This window comes from Mustela lutreola, chromosome 1 (genome assembly GCF_030435805.1).
Source record: "Mustela lutreola isolate mMusLut2 chromosome 1, mMusLut2.pri, whole genome shotgun sequence".
Classification (NCBI taxonomy): domain Eukaryota; kingdom Metazoa; phylum Chordata; class Mammalia; order Carnivora; family Mustelidae; genus Mustela; species Mustela lutreola.
This window is the reverse complement of record NC_081290.1, coordinates 261,553,427-261,572,082: the sequence shown is the minus strand read 5'-3', so window position 1 is coordinate 261,572,082 and position 18,656 is coordinate 261,553,427. Positions and strand designations below refer to the sequence as shown.

General features: G+C 48.7%; 1 protein-coding gene across 1 annotated transcript in view; it reads right to left on the bottom strand.

The window, feature by feature from the left end:
- The window catches only part of NAT10 (N-acetyltransferase 10), a 38,497-nt gene extending 19,841 nt beyond the window's left edge, over nt 1-18,656 (bottom strand). The window contains exons 1-11 of the mRNA XM_059139461.1: nt 18,478-18,656; nt 15,891-16,013; nt 15,457-15,548; nt 11,649-11,820; nt 10,189-10,311; nt 8,518-8,579; nt 6,744-6,858; nt 6,539-6,646; nt 2,688-2,821; nt 1,405-1,498; nt 1,178-1,276 (exon numbers count right to left, since the gene is read on the bottom strand). Of these exons, the coding sequence (XP_058995444.1) occupies nt 1,178-1,276; nt 1,405-1,498; nt 2,688-2,821; nt 6,539-6,646; nt 6,744-6,858; nt 8,518-8,579; nt 10,189-10,311; nt 11,649-11,820; nt 15,457-15,548; nt 15,891-15,998 (1,107 nt within the window). The 5' untranslated portion in view covers nt 15,999-16,013; nt 18,478-18,656. The remainder of the gene's footprint in view (nt 1-1,177; nt 1,277-1,404; nt 1,499-2,687; nt 2,822-6,538; nt 6,647-6,743; nt 6,859-8,517; nt 8,580-10,188; nt 10,312-11,648; nt 11,821-15,456; nt 15,549-15,890; nt 16,014-18,477) is intronic.

The following is an 18,656-nucleotide window of genomic DNA, read 5'->3' as shown; positions in this document are numbered from 1 at the left end:
CGTAGCCGACTTTAATCTAATATTCGTCTTTTTCTCAATTTCCAGCAAGGAGAAGGAGGCCTCAAAGGGACCCAAATGGAGCCTCATAAAGTCAGGTCACCTCTTCTGTGTTTAAACGCCAGCCTGGAGACAAAGGGACTCTGGCAATACAAGCCGGTCTCTGATTACAGATCCAAAGAGCAAAGGGCCGAGCCTGGGCATTTCAAGGAAAGGTTTCCTTTCTCTGGTTTGTGTATTTTTCTTGAGTTTTAACAGGTCTCTGTGTTCTCACTGCCTGTCGCCTGCCCTCCACCCCACCCCACCCCACCATCGGACTTCCTCCCTTTCAGGGAGGCTGAGGGAATCTGGCAAAAATGGGAAGAAATGTACAGAATGAAGGGATTCTAGAAAGAGACCTAGCAAGAAAAAATGAAGATCCTTAGGTAAAAGGCAGAGACACTTACCATTATTTACAATCTGAACCTTTGATGAAAGGTATAGCTCCCTGACAGGCGGATACATATGCCTTCACAGGCAGAAAGGTCACAAACTGCCAAGTTTACCTGGCCCACTTCCCACCCCAAGATTGAAAATAATCAATGAGCCTCCTCTGCTGGGAGCCCGGGGGCCTCCATCCCTTCTGCAAGCCTGTCACACTGATGCTTCTCTACAACAGAACAGAATTGCGGCCTTTGGACACGTGCACGCCATTCAGGCTTCCAGAGCACTAGAGGTTTATGGAGCTTTCAGGGAAAACACTGTTTAAAAAGGAAAATAGGGCACTAAGCTAAACCACAGAGATTCAGAGTATATCTTCCAAAGTTCTCTTTCTCTTATAAGTGGCGAGGCTGTTGTTCTAGTTACCGATGCACCACCTCAAAACCTACCGTAACTAAGGAAAATCAGACCTGGTGTCAGACAGTGAGTGTGGTTCTTCTAGCTGGTTCACAGTCACGACCCCACTTACTCAATTTCCGAGGGATAAAACGATAACCTTCTGACCTGGCTACCTACGTTTGTGAGTTTGCTTCCAGGTTTTCCTTGACAAGAGCCTGAAAATTTGGGTCAGGTTTATCATAAAGCAGCAACACGTACACAAGACACCCAATTACACATGACATAAAATGCTCTAAAATGGCTGTACTGAGATACAGCAGAACACTGGCCCCACACAGCAGGGTTTTAGAACAAGCCTCACCTGAATGGTCTGCCTGTGTTCTCGGAATACATTCACTCTGATCACCGCTTTGTTAAATTCAGGATTGAGCGACTGAATGATCTCATAATCCAGGTGCTCCTGACGGAGAGAGTCAAATCAAGGACAAACTTTAGAAACTAAAATTAAAGTAAGCAGGCATTCCAAGGACTTCACCGAGACTGAAGCCCAGCCCGGAACCAAAGTAAATCCTTATCCTCATTTCCTACCTGATACTGCAGAGCGTCAAATCCTTTGAAGACAAATTCAAACAGAGTGTGGAGGTTATCAGGGCTTGGGGAGGTAACAAAGATATTGGAGTACCTATTGAACAAAAGAAAAGGACAATTTTTTTAAGGAATCAGGACATCCAAAAGGGACGTGTAGGGAATGTAAGAGGAAAGAAGAGACTGTTGTTTGCCCCGTCCCAAAGGTGATTACCAAAGGTAATGGCAGGAAAGAGAAAAAAAAAAAAGAACACTTCCTAGGGAGGAAAAGTGAAACTCCAGATCCACATGCATTTTTGTCCCAAACTAAGGAGAACACACGAACAGTGAGAAGGCCGTGCGTCCCGGCATCCTGCTCCTGACATCTGTAAAGGCGCGCTGCCGAGAGGTGCGCACTGCTTCCCGAGCCTGTGTCCTGGGACCAGAAGGTGGCCTCACTCATTGCTAGCTGTGCTGAGAGCGTTTCAGACCATGAGGCCCAACAGCTCAATGGGAGCTCAGGCCAAGACTGCACCAAACCTGCAGGGGGCCTGGTTGAGTGTAGAGTGCCAAAGGCAAAGGTGCTGACCAGCCCCACCGGAGCATCGGGAATGACAGACCAGAAGTCAGGGGCTGCCCTTGGCCCCAGCACTAACAGCACTGACCTGCTGGGGAATCGTGAGTGACTCACTGAAACTCCCTGGGCCTAGGTTTATCCCTCCATGAAATGCTTACGGAGCTACTAGGAGCACCAAGGAAGACCACGCATATGAGGACATGGTAAATTCTAGGTCCATTATTTCAGCCTGTGAAGCGGGAAGTAAAACGCTCTTCTGGCAATTGCATAAACCTCCCGCCCAGGGCAAAAGAACAGAAAGGAACATCACACTCAAAGGCAGCTCCTCAAGAGCAAACAAGCTGTTCGACTGAGCAAAACCATTAAAATGTCAAATGTGTACTTTCTGCAGTCAGCAAAGATAGTCACATACATTCCCATCTCCTGAAGAGTTTTAAAGTTTCTTACTCTTGTTTCTTTCCTCTTGTACATCTGTCCCACTTTGTCTGTGTGTTCAACTTTAAATAGTGATCACAAAGGTCCTGGTGTATGTGTCCACATGCCTGCACATGTGTGCACCACCAGGGGAGGGAGAAACAGTGTCACTGCGTCTAGACAGGAACCCACCACCTAGAGAAATCACATAGGGGCTCACACAGCCCCAGGGACAGTCTCCCAGTCCCTTGACTACTTCGCACACTTCTTCCTCAGAGCTCAGACTTCCCAAAGCAGGGGAATGAGAGCTCCTTACCCAAAAGCCACTGCCCCAGCAATAGCCAATCCCAGAGCTGCAGACTTCCCCCTTCCTCGGGCAGCTGTGAGCGCGACAGTACTTCTCAGGGTCTTTTCAGAGATGCCCTCGATGAACTTCAAGACAGCTTTGGCCTGTGAAAAGAGAACCCTATTAGGTGAGCTGGGAGAAAGACCAAGTGTCAGCCACCTACCGCCACTACGGTGGGGAAGTCGGGGCTAAATCAAAGGGGGCCTATCCCAGCCGGCCAGGAGGCAAAGCTCAGCACTTGCGCTTCTCACTGCCTGGTCATCTCCTCTCCGTCTCAGGGCCTGAAATGCCACTTGGATGCTGGGCACACCCACTTCTAGACCTCTTCCCTACCCATCAAACTCCTGTATACATGCATCTGCCCCTACATGTCTCCACTGGGATGTGTGTCAGACTTCTCAAACTGACCTAAGGGGAACCCAGGGTGTCCCCCACCAACTTCCTCCATCTACAGCCTTCCCTCTCTCAGTTAACTGTCCCACTGTTCAGGCCAACAGCCTCTCCATTTTCTCCCTACCTCTGATTCACCGCCAAAGCCCATCAATGCTACCTTCAGAAGAGGTACCAATCCTACGATCCCTCACCTGTGTCCTCCTCTGCCATGCTGCTCAAAGCCCCCGTGCCGTCTTCCCCCATCATTACAAGAGACTCCCAGTTAGTTTTTCTGCTTCCACCTTTGTTCCCCTACGGTCTAGACTCAACACAGCAGCCAGAGGGTAAATTTTAAAGTTGAGCCTGAGGATCCCTCCGGCAGCTGTGCTGAGAGACTGGGCATGTGAAACCTACCGTGGGTGCCCACTTCTCAGACAGTAAGTGCCAAGCCCTTCAGAGCCACGTGGCTCGGCCGCACGACCTCTGTCATCTCCCCCTATTCGCATCCGCTCACTCTGCTTCAACCCAGGCAGCCTCCTTGCTGGTCCCCGGGCAAACCACGAAGACTCCTACCTCAGGGCTCTGCCCGTGGTGGCCCCTCGCCAGAAGCACTCTCCCTCCAATGGCCCCAAGGCTCATTTCCCCAACTCCTTCAAGGCTTTGCTCAAGGATCACCTTCTAAACCAGGGCCCCCAGAACCACAGCCTCTGCCCACCTCCTGCATTCCTGATCCCTCTGTGACACTGTTTGTTTCCCCATCATACACAGCACCTTCTACTGCATATCAGGATTGGCCCATTTCCTTGGCTCAACGTCAGACTCAACCCACCAGAACACAAGCTCCACAAAGCAGGTGTGCCCCTCCTTTCTACTATGGAGCCCAGTGCCTAGGGTCGAGTCTAGCACCTAGGAGAGCAAGAGTCCAGAGGCACTGAATGAGAGGATGAACCACAACACTACTTGGGGGCCAAACTCTACTCCTCGCCTGGGATCTGCCCAGGAAAAGGCCGAAACTGGGAAGAAGGCCAGAGGGTCCAGCCTGGTCTGTCTGGTCCTAAAGAAGCTGCCTGACACACCCAGGCAGTGACACTGAAGAAGACATTGAGGAGACACAAGCCCAGGCAGATGGAAAGGAAGGAAAGGAAAGCGCTTCAAGGAGCCAGAGTCTCTCTAGATAGAAACACTCAGAGATCCAGGTCCTACTCTTTTTTTTTTTTTTTTAATTTTATTTATTTATTTTACAGAGAGAGAGATCACAAGTAGGCAGAGAGGCAGGCAGAGGTGGGGGGAAGCAGGCTCCCCGCTGAGCAGAGAGCCCCATGCGGGGCTCAATCCCTGGACCCTGAGACCACGACCTGAGCCGAAGGCAGAGGCTCAACCCACTGAGCCACCCAGGCGCCCCCCAGGTCCTACTCTTAATGGCTTTTGCTGAGCGCTATATTTTGTTCGTTTGTTGCTTCCTGCTGAGAAGTTCTAAATTCTGACAAAACATAACCAGGAAAAATCTGGCTCAGTTAGTTGAACGTCTGACTCTTGGTTTTAGCTCAAGTCATAGTCTCACGGATCATGGGATGGAGACCCACGCTGGGCTCCCTCCTCAGCAGGAAGTCCGCTTGAAGATTCTCTCCCTCTGCCCCTCCCCTGCACAGATGTGCATGTTCTCTCTCTCTCTCTCTCTCTCTCAAATAAATAAATCTTTTGGGGCACCTGGGTGGCTCAGTGGGTTAAGCCTCTGCTTTCAGCTCAGGTCATGAACTTAGTGTCCTGGGATTGAGCCCCACATGGCATCGGGCTCTCTGCTCAGCAGGGATCCTGCTTCCCCCGCCCCCCCCCCCCGCCCTGCCTTGCCTGCCTCTCTGCCTACTCGTGATTTCTGTCTGTCATATTAATAAATAAAATCTTAAAAAAAAATAAAAAATCTTTTTAGAAAATACATCCTAAAACAATATGCTACAATGAAAAACCAACCCCCCAAAATAATTTACAAAACAAACAAACCCAGATGCCCAGTAATTATATGAAAAAAGTACCTGCTTTTCTCATAATTAAAGCAACACAAATCAAAAGAGTGATTCTGTGTCCCTGTAACACAGGACTGGTAGGCTTAGAAGTTTAACCATAGCCAGTACTGGCAAGGTGTAGGATAAAATGCGTTTTCATACTGTTGCTGGTTCCAAGAACCAGTGCGATACCCGTTTTAATGCACACACACTCTAATCCAGCAATTCTTCTAGAAACTTATCCTAGAGACAGTGCATATCTGTAAAAAAGATCCTAACAGCATTGTCTATAATAGGAAAAAAGCTGGAATCAACTCAAGTGCCGACTAGGGGACCGCTTACACTGTACAGCATAATCCCTTCACATATTTGCAAAATCTCCATTTGTATACACAGGAAAAGTTCAAGAACACACAATAAACTGTTAATGACAGTTGTCTCTGCAGAGGGGGACTGCCAAGTAGAAACACCATCTTCCATTTTTAAAGCACGCTCTTTCATACTTGGTGATGTTTTTTCTGTGTATTTTCTTACAACACTCCTACTGTTTTTATACCTTCTCCCTCTTCTGTCCTTTCTCCATCCTCTCGCTCATTTCCTCTCTCTGACAAAGGGGACGAGAAAGTGGCTCAAAGAAGCCTAGAGTCTGCAGCCTGGGCTGCACAGAGAGCTATGTGGCCAATAATTCTATTCCTAGAACAAGCAGGGAAATCAGCCTGCTGGGCCTCCACCCCAAGTGGGAGGTGTCACTGCAGCTGTTTTCCATCATGAGGGCAGAGCCCAGTGCCAAGAGGCCTGGACTGTTCCTCTGGCTCAGGCTGGACCAGAATCCTGAACACACCTGACAGCGTGAAGCTATCTGGCCACAGTCAGGTCCTGCACAGCCCAGGAACCACTAGAGAAGCTGAGGGTACCAGCCCTGATCACCTCGGTGAGCACAGAAGTGCATCCTGGAAGCTCCCTCCCAACCCACCTAGACACACCACTGCACAGGACCCCATCAGACCTCACTCTGGAACCAGGGCACAAGGGGCCTCAGGCTCTCTTCTCACTTCTACACAAAGCGGAAGCAAAATCTTTATGTCATTAAAACTTAACTAAAATGGAAGAACACAGATATATCACCCTCTTTTAGAAAATGTGCCGGGGAGGTTCCTCTTTAAATTCAATCCATCTCCCCCAGCACAGCCCCAGACCCTCTACTCCCTGAACTGATGACGTGAAGTGGAGGGGGAGGTAATCCTTGGACCTGTTATGAACGCAGATGACAGAGACTAGCCCTGATGTTCCTGCACAAATTAAAGCAAGAGAAAAGGTCCCTTCCTCAGGAGGATCCAAGTCCTGATTTGTCCTGACTTGTCCAAGTGTGGCTTCTGTAGCTTTCTGCATGTTCTATTTTCCTCTGCAGTGTCCATCCTGGCACGGGGAAGCTCGGAATGCCACACTCACCTGATCTAGGGTCCTGCAGCAATCCACCAACACGCCCACCGGCTGGGTGTCCTGTAAGCTCTCCTTCAACTCCTTCAGCTCAAGGTCAGAAGGACCAAGACTCTCCTCCTGCCAGAGAGGAGAGGAGAAGGTTTGCCACTGCCACGGGAGGGTCTCCATAGAAAACACGGCCTCGGCCTGACTCCTGGCCAGCTGGCTGACTCACCGGGGTCCGGGGAGGTAGGGCCTCAATGCTGGCAGCGTGCGACGAGATGGGCAGGATGTTGAGCTGGTCATCGATGACAAGACACTTCTTACAAGAGGCCAGAGAGAGGATAAATCTGAGGAACAAAACGGTCATGAGGTGTTGGGGGGAAGGAGGGCAGTGCCTACGAAACAAAGGTGTGGCTTTTCTTCCAGAAAGTCATTTGGCCCGTACAGCTCTCAGAAAGCTACAGAAAGCCAAAACACAGTTGGAGGGCAGGGCAAGAGGATTCTGAGCTTCCTCTACAAGGTACCTGATAGTGGTTTTTTTTTTTTTTTTTTTTTTTTTTTTTTAAGGTTTTATTTACTCATTTGAGAGAGAGTGAGCAAGACAGAAAAGGCAGTGGGAGAGGACAGAGGGCAAAGCAGACTCCCTGTGGAGCATGGAGCCCGATGTGGGGCTCCAGCCCAGGGCCCCAAGATCATAATCTGAGCAGAAGGCAGAAGCTTAATGGACTGAGTCAGCCAGGCGCCCCCTGAACATGCTTTATACAGCAAACAAGAACACCCAGAACTGTCTAGAGAGACAAGTTGTAAGCACTCCTACCTACTATGCACAACTGTCACTGCTCCCTGTGTCACACGGCTCTTCCCACACCCTCTCATGCTCACCCTTTAAAGACTGAGCTGTTTCAGGCCATCCTTCAGTGGGGAGCTCCAAACCCATCCCACAAATGATCACCAGTCACACAGGGAAACAAGCGCATACATGAACGAATTTACCTTCTGCCACGAGGAAAAAATAAAGACAAGGGAGAAGACAGAAAAGCTCCCTTAAGAAATTAACACCAACGCTCCTGAGTGTAGGAAAATGTGTGTTTGGCTAGAGAATTTGAGGGCCTCCCCCAGCACAAGGAGAGCGCCTCACGGGCTCCTGTCACAGGCTTCCTTCTGTTCCACTTGGCAGCAGGCAGCCAGCTCCCAACCTAATCCGTCTACTGAGTGAAAGCACCAGAGACGATGAAAACTGGAAAGGCCCCAAGTTTCGAGGCCAGGCCTTCTAAATCTCAGCACAAGCAACATTTCAGACTCTTTGTTGTGGGGCTGCTCTGTTCACCTCAGTCTGATCAGCAGCATCCCTGGCTTCTACTCACTAGATGCCAGTAGTGTCCCCTACCCGTCCAACAGTGTCCCCCAAGTCATGACAACAGAAATGTTTCCAGTGTCCCCAGTGAGCAAGACTGCTCTAGACGAGGACCACTGACTCGGGACACAGCTTCCTATGGCGTTTCACAGGCTGCTAACCAGTGCTCCTTAAGAAAGGGCTCTGTGGTCATATAAATCTGGGAAATGATCAGTTAAATAGGTCCCTGCTGCTCCAAGACTTTCAGAGGCTACGACAGGCCAATGTGAATCTTCACACAGAACAAACCATATCAGCATTTCCCAGACACAACTGGCCAGAAACCCTTTTGACATCAAGTCCTTCTTAAAATACTAACGTTCTGTGAAACACATTTTGGGAAACGGTGACCCAGACAAATTACCCCTTTGACAGAAGAGTAAGTGAGAAGCCAGAGAGGAGGAGGACTTGGTTCAAGCCCCAGCCCCCCACTCACTTTCACTGCTTCCAGTTGGCTTCCCAACCACCACTGCTGTCCGGGCTCTCACTGCTCTGGACCCGTGCCACCTGCCCTCGGATAAGAGCGCAGCTTTCTGCTGGGTCCAAGACAAAAATATACTTCCCACCACGGCTCCTCACAATTAAGGGCCTGAGGAATGTGCCTCAGACGTACCTCTCGTTAAATCTTCCCACCACATCCTGATGGGCCTCAGTCCTGTATCTTGAATGCACGTCCTGAAAGAGACAACGTCCGTGAACAAAGACATCCCACAGTATCGCTGGGGCTCCAGGTCTCCGTACAGACGTTGTAACAAGCAGCCCTGGGATAAAGAGGCGCCAGCGCTGCTGCTGGAAATCCACCCCTACGCGATCTGCTGTGCTCAAGGGTCGGACCACTCCTTGCTGAAACTGGGATCAGCAAACTCGCAGTGTAGTGTTTTTTAACGACAACAAACTTCCCCTCATCTCAACTTTGGCGTTTTTCCACATTTTATCCAGCACCATAAAATGTCTTCATTCAATAAAATGTACATGCCAACGGTGTGCCAGACGTGCTGGCTATACACTGGTGTTTAACGAAGCGTGGCCTCCGTTCCCATGAAGCCTACGGTCCGATGGTTGGAGGGAAACAAATGAGTAACATTCCGGCCAATGCTACAGATGAAAACCAGGGTGCAGCGACAGCAAATGGCAGGGGGCGGTTACTTACCTGCAGTAGGGAGGGAAGGCCCTCTGAGGTGAGGAGCAGACAGCCATATGAAAGGGGGCAGAAGGACAAACAAACTGACGTGGGCACAAGGTCATTCATTCACAAGCATTTAATGAGTGCTTACTAAATGCCGGCCACTCTCCCAGCATCGGGGAGTGCACCAGCAAGGAAAACAAAGTCCCCGATCCCATGAAGTTTAGAGACTAGCACAGGAAGTCAGACAATAAACAAATAAATATGTAACTTCAGGTAGTTGGCCAATGTTCTGAAGAAAAACAAAGCAGGTCACGCATTCCAAACAGGGGGTGAGGAAAGACCACGCTGAGGAGGCGGTTTGAGCAAGGACTTGAATGTGGTAAGAGGGCCCTGTGATATCCCAGTGGCCACAGCAAATGCGTGGGCCTCTCAGAACACCCAAGGAAGCCAGAGGGGCCACAGAGGCAGGTGATGGGAAGAGCAGTGGTGACAGTAAGCAGCCACTAAGGTTTAAGGAAAGTCCAGGTCACCGTAGTAACACAGCTCATGAAAGCCTGAGGCTAATGCTAACTCCATTCCCGAGTAGGGCCATGGGAATGACTGAAAATCTAAGAAATAAGAACATCCACGTGCCAATACTGACAAGGTATTACTGACAGCTCTGCATCCACTGAGACACAGTCCCACTCCTAACCATGTCCTCAGCTCTGGATGGAAACTACCCCTTCCACAGTCAAAGCTCTTGCCAAACCAGGGGTGGAACTGGCAAATGTTCTCTCATCATCCACAAGGATGAGGACTGGGGAGGATGTCTGTGCGTGGTCCCTTTTTGCAATACACGGATGAGGCACTGGCACGGCTCTCTGCAGAATATCACTCCAGAAATGGAACTACGGAACAGCTGCACCACACCCGAATCCCACTGGCGTAGAAATCCACAAATACCCAAAATCAAATGTGAAATTCAGATGCCAAGACACAGTCAGGGCCACTGACATTTCTCCACAGTGACCTTCTCATTACTGGCAGTCAAAAAGCTCCCAGCTCAGAGCCTGTGCCGACCGCTCACTGGAAAGAAGTTCTTTAAAGAAAGTGGCCAACAGCAAAAACACAGCTTGGTCCGAACCGCCTGAGTTCGATTACAAACCACACACCTACCATGCTCATCGTGTACAACTGCTTCAGTGAATTCATGGTCCGTAGGAGGATGACCACCAGCCCGCCACCTTCCACCGTTTCCACAGTTCTGGCCAGCAAGTTTGGAGTTAAAGCTTCAAAATCCTGGAAGAAGGAGACCTTGGATAGGGCTGGTCATGCCAAGAGCACCCCCAGGGAAGCTCAACTAAGAGCCAGGTGATAGAGTAGGAGGAGGGCTTCAGAACACAAACCCAAGACCATAGTCCCCACCCAACTCACAAGTGTGGACACACATACACCCACCCCTTCCCGACGGGCAGAGAAGCGAGCCCAGCCCTGGAGAAGTGGGGTGCCTGGTTTTGTATGTCAAGTGTGTCTAAGAATCTCAGACAAAAGCCTATTTGGGAAAAAATCCTCCTACTTTCATTGATTTGCACTTGGATTTCACAAATCCCTCACGTGCATTTTCTGATGTGCTCACAGACAGAACCCATCTGACAAGACTCAACTGTGCCACACGGGGGAGCCACTGCCTAAGGGAGCCTTCTTCATCGCAACCAGTAACGGGCCGCCTAAGAACACTCGCTACCAATCCATGGTGGGGTGAGAAGAGGTCTTGTAGGTGGGGTCCAAGGTGGGGTGCAAGCCAGCAGTATGGGACAACCCACTGGAAGGTAGAAAGAAAAAACAGAAACTCCCAATTCATGATTTTTCCCCTCATTTCTTAATTTCCTTTTTATAAGGAAACGTTTTATAACGTATATTACCACAGTATTACATGCATACTATAAACACAGACCAAAATTGGGGATCTGAGCCTAAATGTGTTCTTTTTGGGGGGATGCGGGGGTCACAGTGTCAAGGAATAAAAGGATAAAACAGACCATCAGAGCTCAAAACAAAGAAAAACATGAAATTTCGTCTATTAACTTGACTGGCAAGAGAATAATACCAGTGGAAAAAAGCACCAGCTAAGAGTTCTCTGCGGGGGGGGGGGGGGGGGGGGGACAGGACAGTAAGGGGATTTTAAGGACAGAGAGGGATGGAGGGTGTTGCCGGGGGTTATGGCAATCAAGCAGTCTGGGGAGAACGCCTGAGTACACACAGGGCTCCACCCTGTCGGTGAAAACAGGTCCCACTGCTCCCCGCTCACCAAAGTCTCCAGCTAGTTCCAGGAAGGACCAGGGGACATGAGGTCGCTTGGGGTTCACAGCACTTCCTTTCTCACCTTCAGCTGGCTAGAAGCAGCTGTGACGGAGCCTCTGTGTCAGCTCTGGTATCTCTAGGTAAGTGCTGCCCCAATTGGAAAAGTTCATTCTCATACGGAGTGAGTTATCAAGTCTGCTTTGGAAAGTGGCCAAGTGTTCCACTGACCATGTGCAGGGGAGGTGGTGGGTGAGCCTTCCTCCTTAGGGCCCAGCTGTTCTCGTGGGGAATGCTCGTGCTCGGACTCCAGGCCCAGGCCGGGGGAAGTTACCCACCTGGAGGACACACATGCCAAACGTGTTGCCCAGGATCTTGTGGGTCTCGTTGTAGTAGCAGTAGCGAATGTTTGTAGCCGCCACGAACAGTTCAAAGGGGTCATCTTGCTTTATGTTCAGTGTCCCGTTCTTTATTTTTTTCTGGAGCTGTCGCATTCTTTTCTTCCGGTGACTGCAATCACCCCCAACAACCCCCCACCCCCAGGAGAGCTAGTTAACTAGAGAGACTATTAAGGGTGAGAGCAGGGGACAGGCCAATCAATGATCACCCACCCAGACCTTCAGAGCGTGAAGGAAACTCGGCAACTACAGGGCTAACCCCGCCCTTTAAAGGTGAAAGAAAGTGTAGAGAGGTTGAGGACGGGCTTCGGAGGGAGCCACAGTGAATCCGTGGGGGGGCCTTGCTATGCTGCCCTGGCACCTTCTGCAAATACTTAACTTCCCAAAGAAAGTAATGGAAGGACCTAAAGCTCACATCTGGCTAGACCAGAGTTTGAAATCCACCCTGGTCACCTCATTACCTCAGTCTCAAGCCCACGTTTCCACTACACGGTACCATTTCCCAGGTTCCCCAGAAGACCTGAGAAAGGCAGGGTGACCACAGGTCGTTTATTCATTTCTCATAAATGAATTCATCTACTTCCTTCCCCAGACTGTGGGATCAAGTCCTCAAGGGCAGCCCTGACAATCCTGACAGAGGATATAAGGGTGGGAATGGGATCTGGATAGCTCTCAGGAACCCTAAACAACTTCTTTTATCTTAAAAACCCTGACTGCCCAACTGTCATTCAACTCTTTGATCTACAGAAAGAGAGAAAAACAGGACAACTCCAAAATTAAGGATTATAACTGATGAAAATGTTACTACAGTTCTCTAACTGAATAGCTAGAACAAAGGCCTTCCCTCTGGGCCCATATTTCTTCATCTGTGAAAGAGGCCATTGGGCAAGGTGACTGTCCCTGTCACTTTGGGCTCATGCCTTAGCCCATGACTTACAAGCATCAGCTTATCTGGTGCTCTGTCACCTCAAGACCGGGCTGGGAGAGCTACAAGAGGTACAGAAGGGAGTCTTACAAGTGAAGATGGAAGGGTTAAGTTGGAAAGGCAAATCTGCCCCGAACACTGTGAACCACCTAATTCTGCCCCGTCTGACATTAACCAACTGCAGGGCAGTGACACAAGCCCCGCAACTTCACATTCTGCTGACAGGGAACAGGCCTTATTCTCAATCTATATTAAAAATGCTTACCTGCCCAATTATGAAAGAATATATACTACCAAATACCTACTGTGATTTACAACAATCCACAGTGACAGACAGCTAAACGCTAACAATGGCTATGTACTGAGGTTATGAGCGCTTTTATCTTCAACTTTGTGATGTGTCTGTATTTTTCATATCTCTTAAAAGAACGCCATTTATATATATTTTTTAGAACAGCAAGACAATTCACTCAAAACCTAGTTTCTTTTAAGCAGAATCAAGTCTCTTGAAGACCAAAGGATGGGAACTAATGAAAGTTAGCCTTTGGAACTAAGTACAATTGAAAGCAGCTCAAAGTCTGCTAAACAACGCATTCGACTCAACAAATACCACTTGAGCACCTACTACTAACATGCCAGACCATCTGAAAATATGAAAATAAAGATAAGCAGGTGAGGCCTCCTAACTAAATGAACTTACCACCTAAAAATAAAACAAGACCAGGGCGCAAATGAGCATCTTCCCGGAGAGGGAGAATGGAGGGTGACCAGCACTGGAAGACGGCAGGCAGCCAAGAGGGCAGAGGCACCCCAACGTGTGACTCCAGGGCTTGGGGGAAAGTCTGAAGAAGGAGGCAGGCCCTGAAGAATGGGGAACGTTTCAGAAGGGGACACCTGAGAGGCGGCGGTGGCATCCCAGACAGAGAGGGCAGGGCCAAGGCCAGGAGTAGCCACAGCACAGGGCAGCCTGAGCTGGAGATTTCCATTTCCGAGTCAACACCAGAGACAAACACATTTGGGAATAAAGGAGAAAGGAGAGACTCAAGGACAGAAACGCACATGCAAGCTGGGCAAACAGTAGGAGGTAAGATCAAGAAAAAAAGTACTGCTCAGGTAGGCAGTCTGAGAAAGCATCACTGAGGCCACGAAAGGAGCGCACCTCTGACGTGACCACAGAGTGGGTTATCTGCCAAGGAACACGACTTGGCATCCCAAACTCCTCCAGACACAGAACTGCAGGCTGAGCTACCAGATTTCCACTAGGTGGACTGACCCCACCTCCTTAGGGCCAAGGGTGGGCATCTTACCACAGGAATTTGGGGAGAAAGACAGAGGTCCAACATTGCTGGACCTCAACATTCAACAGCTCTTTCAGCCGTGGGGACAAAAGAACACAGATGGTGGAACTATAACGAGAAAGGACAGGACCGGCAAGCAGAGCTGAGACAGGCAAGCACTGGGAGCATCCAGGCTCTGGCTCTACACCAGCTAAGGCAGGGCTGACATCACATTCCCGTAGGTATCGTGCAGACCTCAAGGAACTCCCTTTGGGCCCAAGTGTGTTTGTGGCGGAGGTGTGCTATTTCAACCAGATGCCCTGACTACTGCAGCTTCAAAAGTAAGAGGAGAGCCAACCATCAAAAACAACAGTGGGGGCGCCTGGGTGGCTCAGTGGGTTAAGCCGCTGCCTTCGGCTCAGGTCATGATCTCAGGGTCCTGGGATCGAGTCCCGCATCGGGCCTTCTGCTCAGCAGGGAGCCTGCTTCCTGCTCTCTCTCTCTCTCTGCCTACTTGTGATCTCTCTCTGTCAAATAAATAAATAAAATCTTTAAAAAAAAAAAAAAAACAACAGTGAACCAGTGGAGAAAGAGGAAGGAGAAAGAGAGAGAAAACTGCTGCATGAGATGCTGGGCTGTCAGTGACTTCCCAGAGCACAATCTGGTCACAATGATCGAAGCGGAAGCCAGTTAAAAAAGAGAGTGACTAGAAGTGCACAAGGTTTCTATTTCACAGCAATAAACGTGAGAGAAAAATGAGAGCCCGAGAGATAAAACTGGGCAGCTCATCATTTTTTTTTTTCCTGAGACTGGAGAGCTGAGCACATTTACAGGAAAAAGGAGCAAATTTCAAAAGGGTATGGAGTGGCTGGCAGAGGAAAGAGGATGCAGGTCCTGAAAGAAGTGAGAGACGAAACGCAGAGTTCATAAAGGGGTTTGCAGAGGGCATGGGATGAGGCACATCCTCCTCAGAAACAAAACGCAAAAAAGAGACTGAAAATACAGAGTAAATTTGAGATGGGAAAAGGCAACTGAAGGAATCTGCATTAGAGCGGCATGATCAGCTTAGAAAAGTAAAAAAAATCAGAGGCAGAAAGCAAGGCACTGGGATGCGGTCCTCTATAGAGCATGAAATGGATTTGAAACTTACTGTCAGCGGGGCACCTGGGTGGCTCAGTGGGTTAAAGCCTCTGTCTTCAGCTTGGGTCATGATCCCAAGTCCTGGGATAGAGCCCTGCATTGGGCTCTCTGCTCAGCAGGGAGCCTGCTTCCTCCCTCCCTCTCTGCCTGCCTCTCTGCCTATTTGTGATCTCTGTCTGTCAAATAAATAAATAAAATCTTTAAAAAAATAAAATAAAATAAACGAAACTTACTGTCAGGAACACAGAAAGGACACTGTGCTATCATTTTCTATCTCTGGAAGTGTCCTCAGAGGTAGCACCTCCCTAATGATCCCTGAAAAACTAGATCTGGGAATCACTGCTTGGCACTGAACTAAGGAGCAGGAATTATAAGTGGTATGGGACATTCAAAGGGCCAAACTTACCTGCTAAAGCCCAGCTCTTTCTTGTAACACCACAGCACTGAAGGCCGAGCCTTCACTGTTGCTTTGGACAACATGTGGTGGAGTATGACCACCTGCCAAAAGAAAAAGTCACGGAATCTCAGGGCCCAAAGAGGCCTCAGAGACTGCCAGGCCCAAGACCTCACTTGAAAGATCTGCAAAGTAAACCAAGGGCCAGGACAGGAAAGCACCCGGGGTCCCAAGGCCAGCAGTGCCTAGGCAGGGGCTAGAAGCCCAGTCACACATACTTAACCTCATGCTCAGTACCTCCTGAGGTTCTCACTAGGCATCTTACTCAGAGAAAACCAGTCAAAGGGACCTTAATGTTACCATGTGCTGAAACCTCAGACAGCCAGTAACAAGTTGACTCTGGGATAAGACACAAAGTAAGCCAGGAAGTGCTGATCAGGTCCTACCTGATCCTTTCCTCGGTCTCCGACTACAACAAACAAAGACCTTTGTCGTTCAGTGACTCCATTTTCAATGAGAATCCGGATTCGGTTATCTACTTTCTTTCGATGCATGGCGAACGATTACCGCTGAAACAGAGAGAAAGGGAACACAGCTGTACATGAACACCAGATTCTGGGTGATGACATTAGCTGGTGGCCTTCTGTGGGGCCAGGGGCTGTGCTAGGCACATTTGTAAGTATCATTTTACTTAACTCTCCAATTGCTCCCTCCGCTGAGCTGTCACAAAACGATCACACACTAACCAATCAATAACTAATTATTAGGGGCTGCTTTTTGCCCTAGTTACTAGGGGAGCCCCAGAAGCAATGCCAGATAAAGGCTTGACTTCAAGGAGCTTTCATTCTCCTTGGAGAAAATATTCAAGTAAATGAACATGTCAGTTTCTTTTTTTTTTTTTTTTTAAGATTTTATTTATTTGACAGAAATCACAAGTAAGCAGAGAGGCAGGCAGAGAGAGGAGGAAGCAGGCTCCCCATGGAGCAGAGAGCCCAATGCGGGGCTCGATCCCAGGGCCCTGGGATCATGACTGGAGCTGAAGGCAGAGGCTTTAACCCACTGAACCACCCAGGCGCCCCTGTCAGTTTCATTTTTAAAATTAGGAAACCGTGGCTTGGGAGGTGAAGAGTATGTTTCCTCAGCAGGAAAGTCAAAGAGAAGCTATAATTCATACTTCTATCAAGGAGGTTTTTTCCACAACCAGAAACAATGCTCCAAAAAAACAGAATGATTAAAATATATGATGGCATATTTACAGAATAAGGCAGTTTTCAAGAAAAGTTTTTCAAAATAACTTTCAGAAATTATCTAAGGATATGGATGTAGATACTTATGAGAAGACAGACATCGCAAGACAAAGCATACCTTCTTTTTTTAAATGCATTTACCTAACACATAGGGAAAACAGACCTAGAAAGAAACACCAAAATGTAAATATTTCTGAATGATGAGACTGCAGATGGCTTTTATTTTGTTCTTTTGTTATTTGGTGTTCTATTTTTTTTTATTCATATGCATTACTAATAAAGTCAGGGAAAGGAAATCAATGAATATTATTGTGATGAAATGTGTCCCAGGGCAACTGGGTGGCTCAGGCATTAAGCAGCTGCCTTCAGTTCAGGTCATGATCCCAGGGTTCTGGGATCGAGCCCTGCATCGGGCTCCCTGCTCAGCGGGAAGCCTGCTTCTCCCTCTCCCACATCCCCTGCTTGTGTTCCCTCTCTCACTGTGTCTCTGTCAAATAAATAAATAAAAATCTAAAAAAAAAAAAGAAGAAAAGAAAAAAAAAGAAATGTGTCCCAATTGTCTCCTCGAGGGAGGGAAAACCATACTGAAGTCTGTACTGAGAGACCTTAAAAATTATTGTGATTACATATAACAAAATACTGCATCATTACCACAATAAATACACTAAGGAAACATCAGGAATATCAATTATATTATTGCAACATAAGAGTAAGAATGACAGGTTACCTAGGAAGTCCAGGGCTTGCTGCTTCTAAACATAAAGTTCATCAATTGCCTTAACTATGCCATAACCATCCTTCTAACCTCCAATCCAAATGTGGATTTTAGCAGTTCTATCTTAATATTCAACACTATATTACAACCAATGGCTCCTTTCCTCATGAAAGGAGCAAATATAAAAGAACTCAAGTAGAGACTCCAAAGCCTAAGCTTTTTCCAGCTCAAGGATCACCTCCGCTGAGCTGTCACAAAACGATCACACACTAACCAATCAATAAATAATTATTAGGGGCTGCTTTTTGCCCTGGTTACTAGGGGAGCCCCAGAAGCAATGCCAGATAAAGGCTTGACTTCAAGGAGCTTTCATTCTCCTTGAAGAAAATATTCAAGTAAAAGAGATAAGGGGCGATCGGTCTTAAGACTGACAAAATTAGGTGTAAAAATAACAGTACAGCCAGTGGTCTGATGAAGGTCTGATCAGAGTGATCAGAGGTTGATCAGAGGTTACTCTCGGCTGGAGTTGCACGGAAGCCTTAATGGATGAAGAGGGCCCTGAGAGAAGAGAAAGAGAACTTTTCTTCATTCATTCATCTATCGGTCTAACAAAATAGCATCTGTGTGCTAGTTACCGTTCTAGGGGCATTAGCAAATAAAGTCTTGAATGTGACTGCTGAATAAAAAGACTATAAAAGAATGAGGTGAGTCAAACAGTTTAAAACGTGGGAAGCTCTGGACTCGGTTTAACGCCCAGCGCCTATACCAGGAACTGGGCAAGCTCCGCGGAAAGCGAAAGTGTTGTCACCCACCCCCTCACCCCGACCCCTAGCAAGAGGTCCCTAGAAGGTGGAGATCGAGCCCCGAGACCGCTCAAGAAGCACGCCGAGGGTCGCCGCCAATCGGAGAAGGGGAATCTGTCATCTAGGAGCGCCCGTGCGGGAAGGCAGGAGGCGAGGGCCGGGCATCTGCATGGATAGAGACTTCATCCTCGAGCCGGTCACCTCTGGGCCCAAGAAAGACATGGACACCGACCTCAACACCCACCCCAAGACATCCCGTGTTGGCTACCTGCGCCCCGAGCCCAGCGGATCCCAGCCAGCAGCCGAGCGGAAGCACGTGGGGGAACCGAATTACTGCAGTAGCCAGAAGGGAGCAGTGGGCTGCCCCTAGCGGATGCCGGACCGCGAGCTTTCAGAGTTGGTCTCGCTCCGCGAAGCTCGTCCCCAGAAATCAGCGTGTGCGCAAGC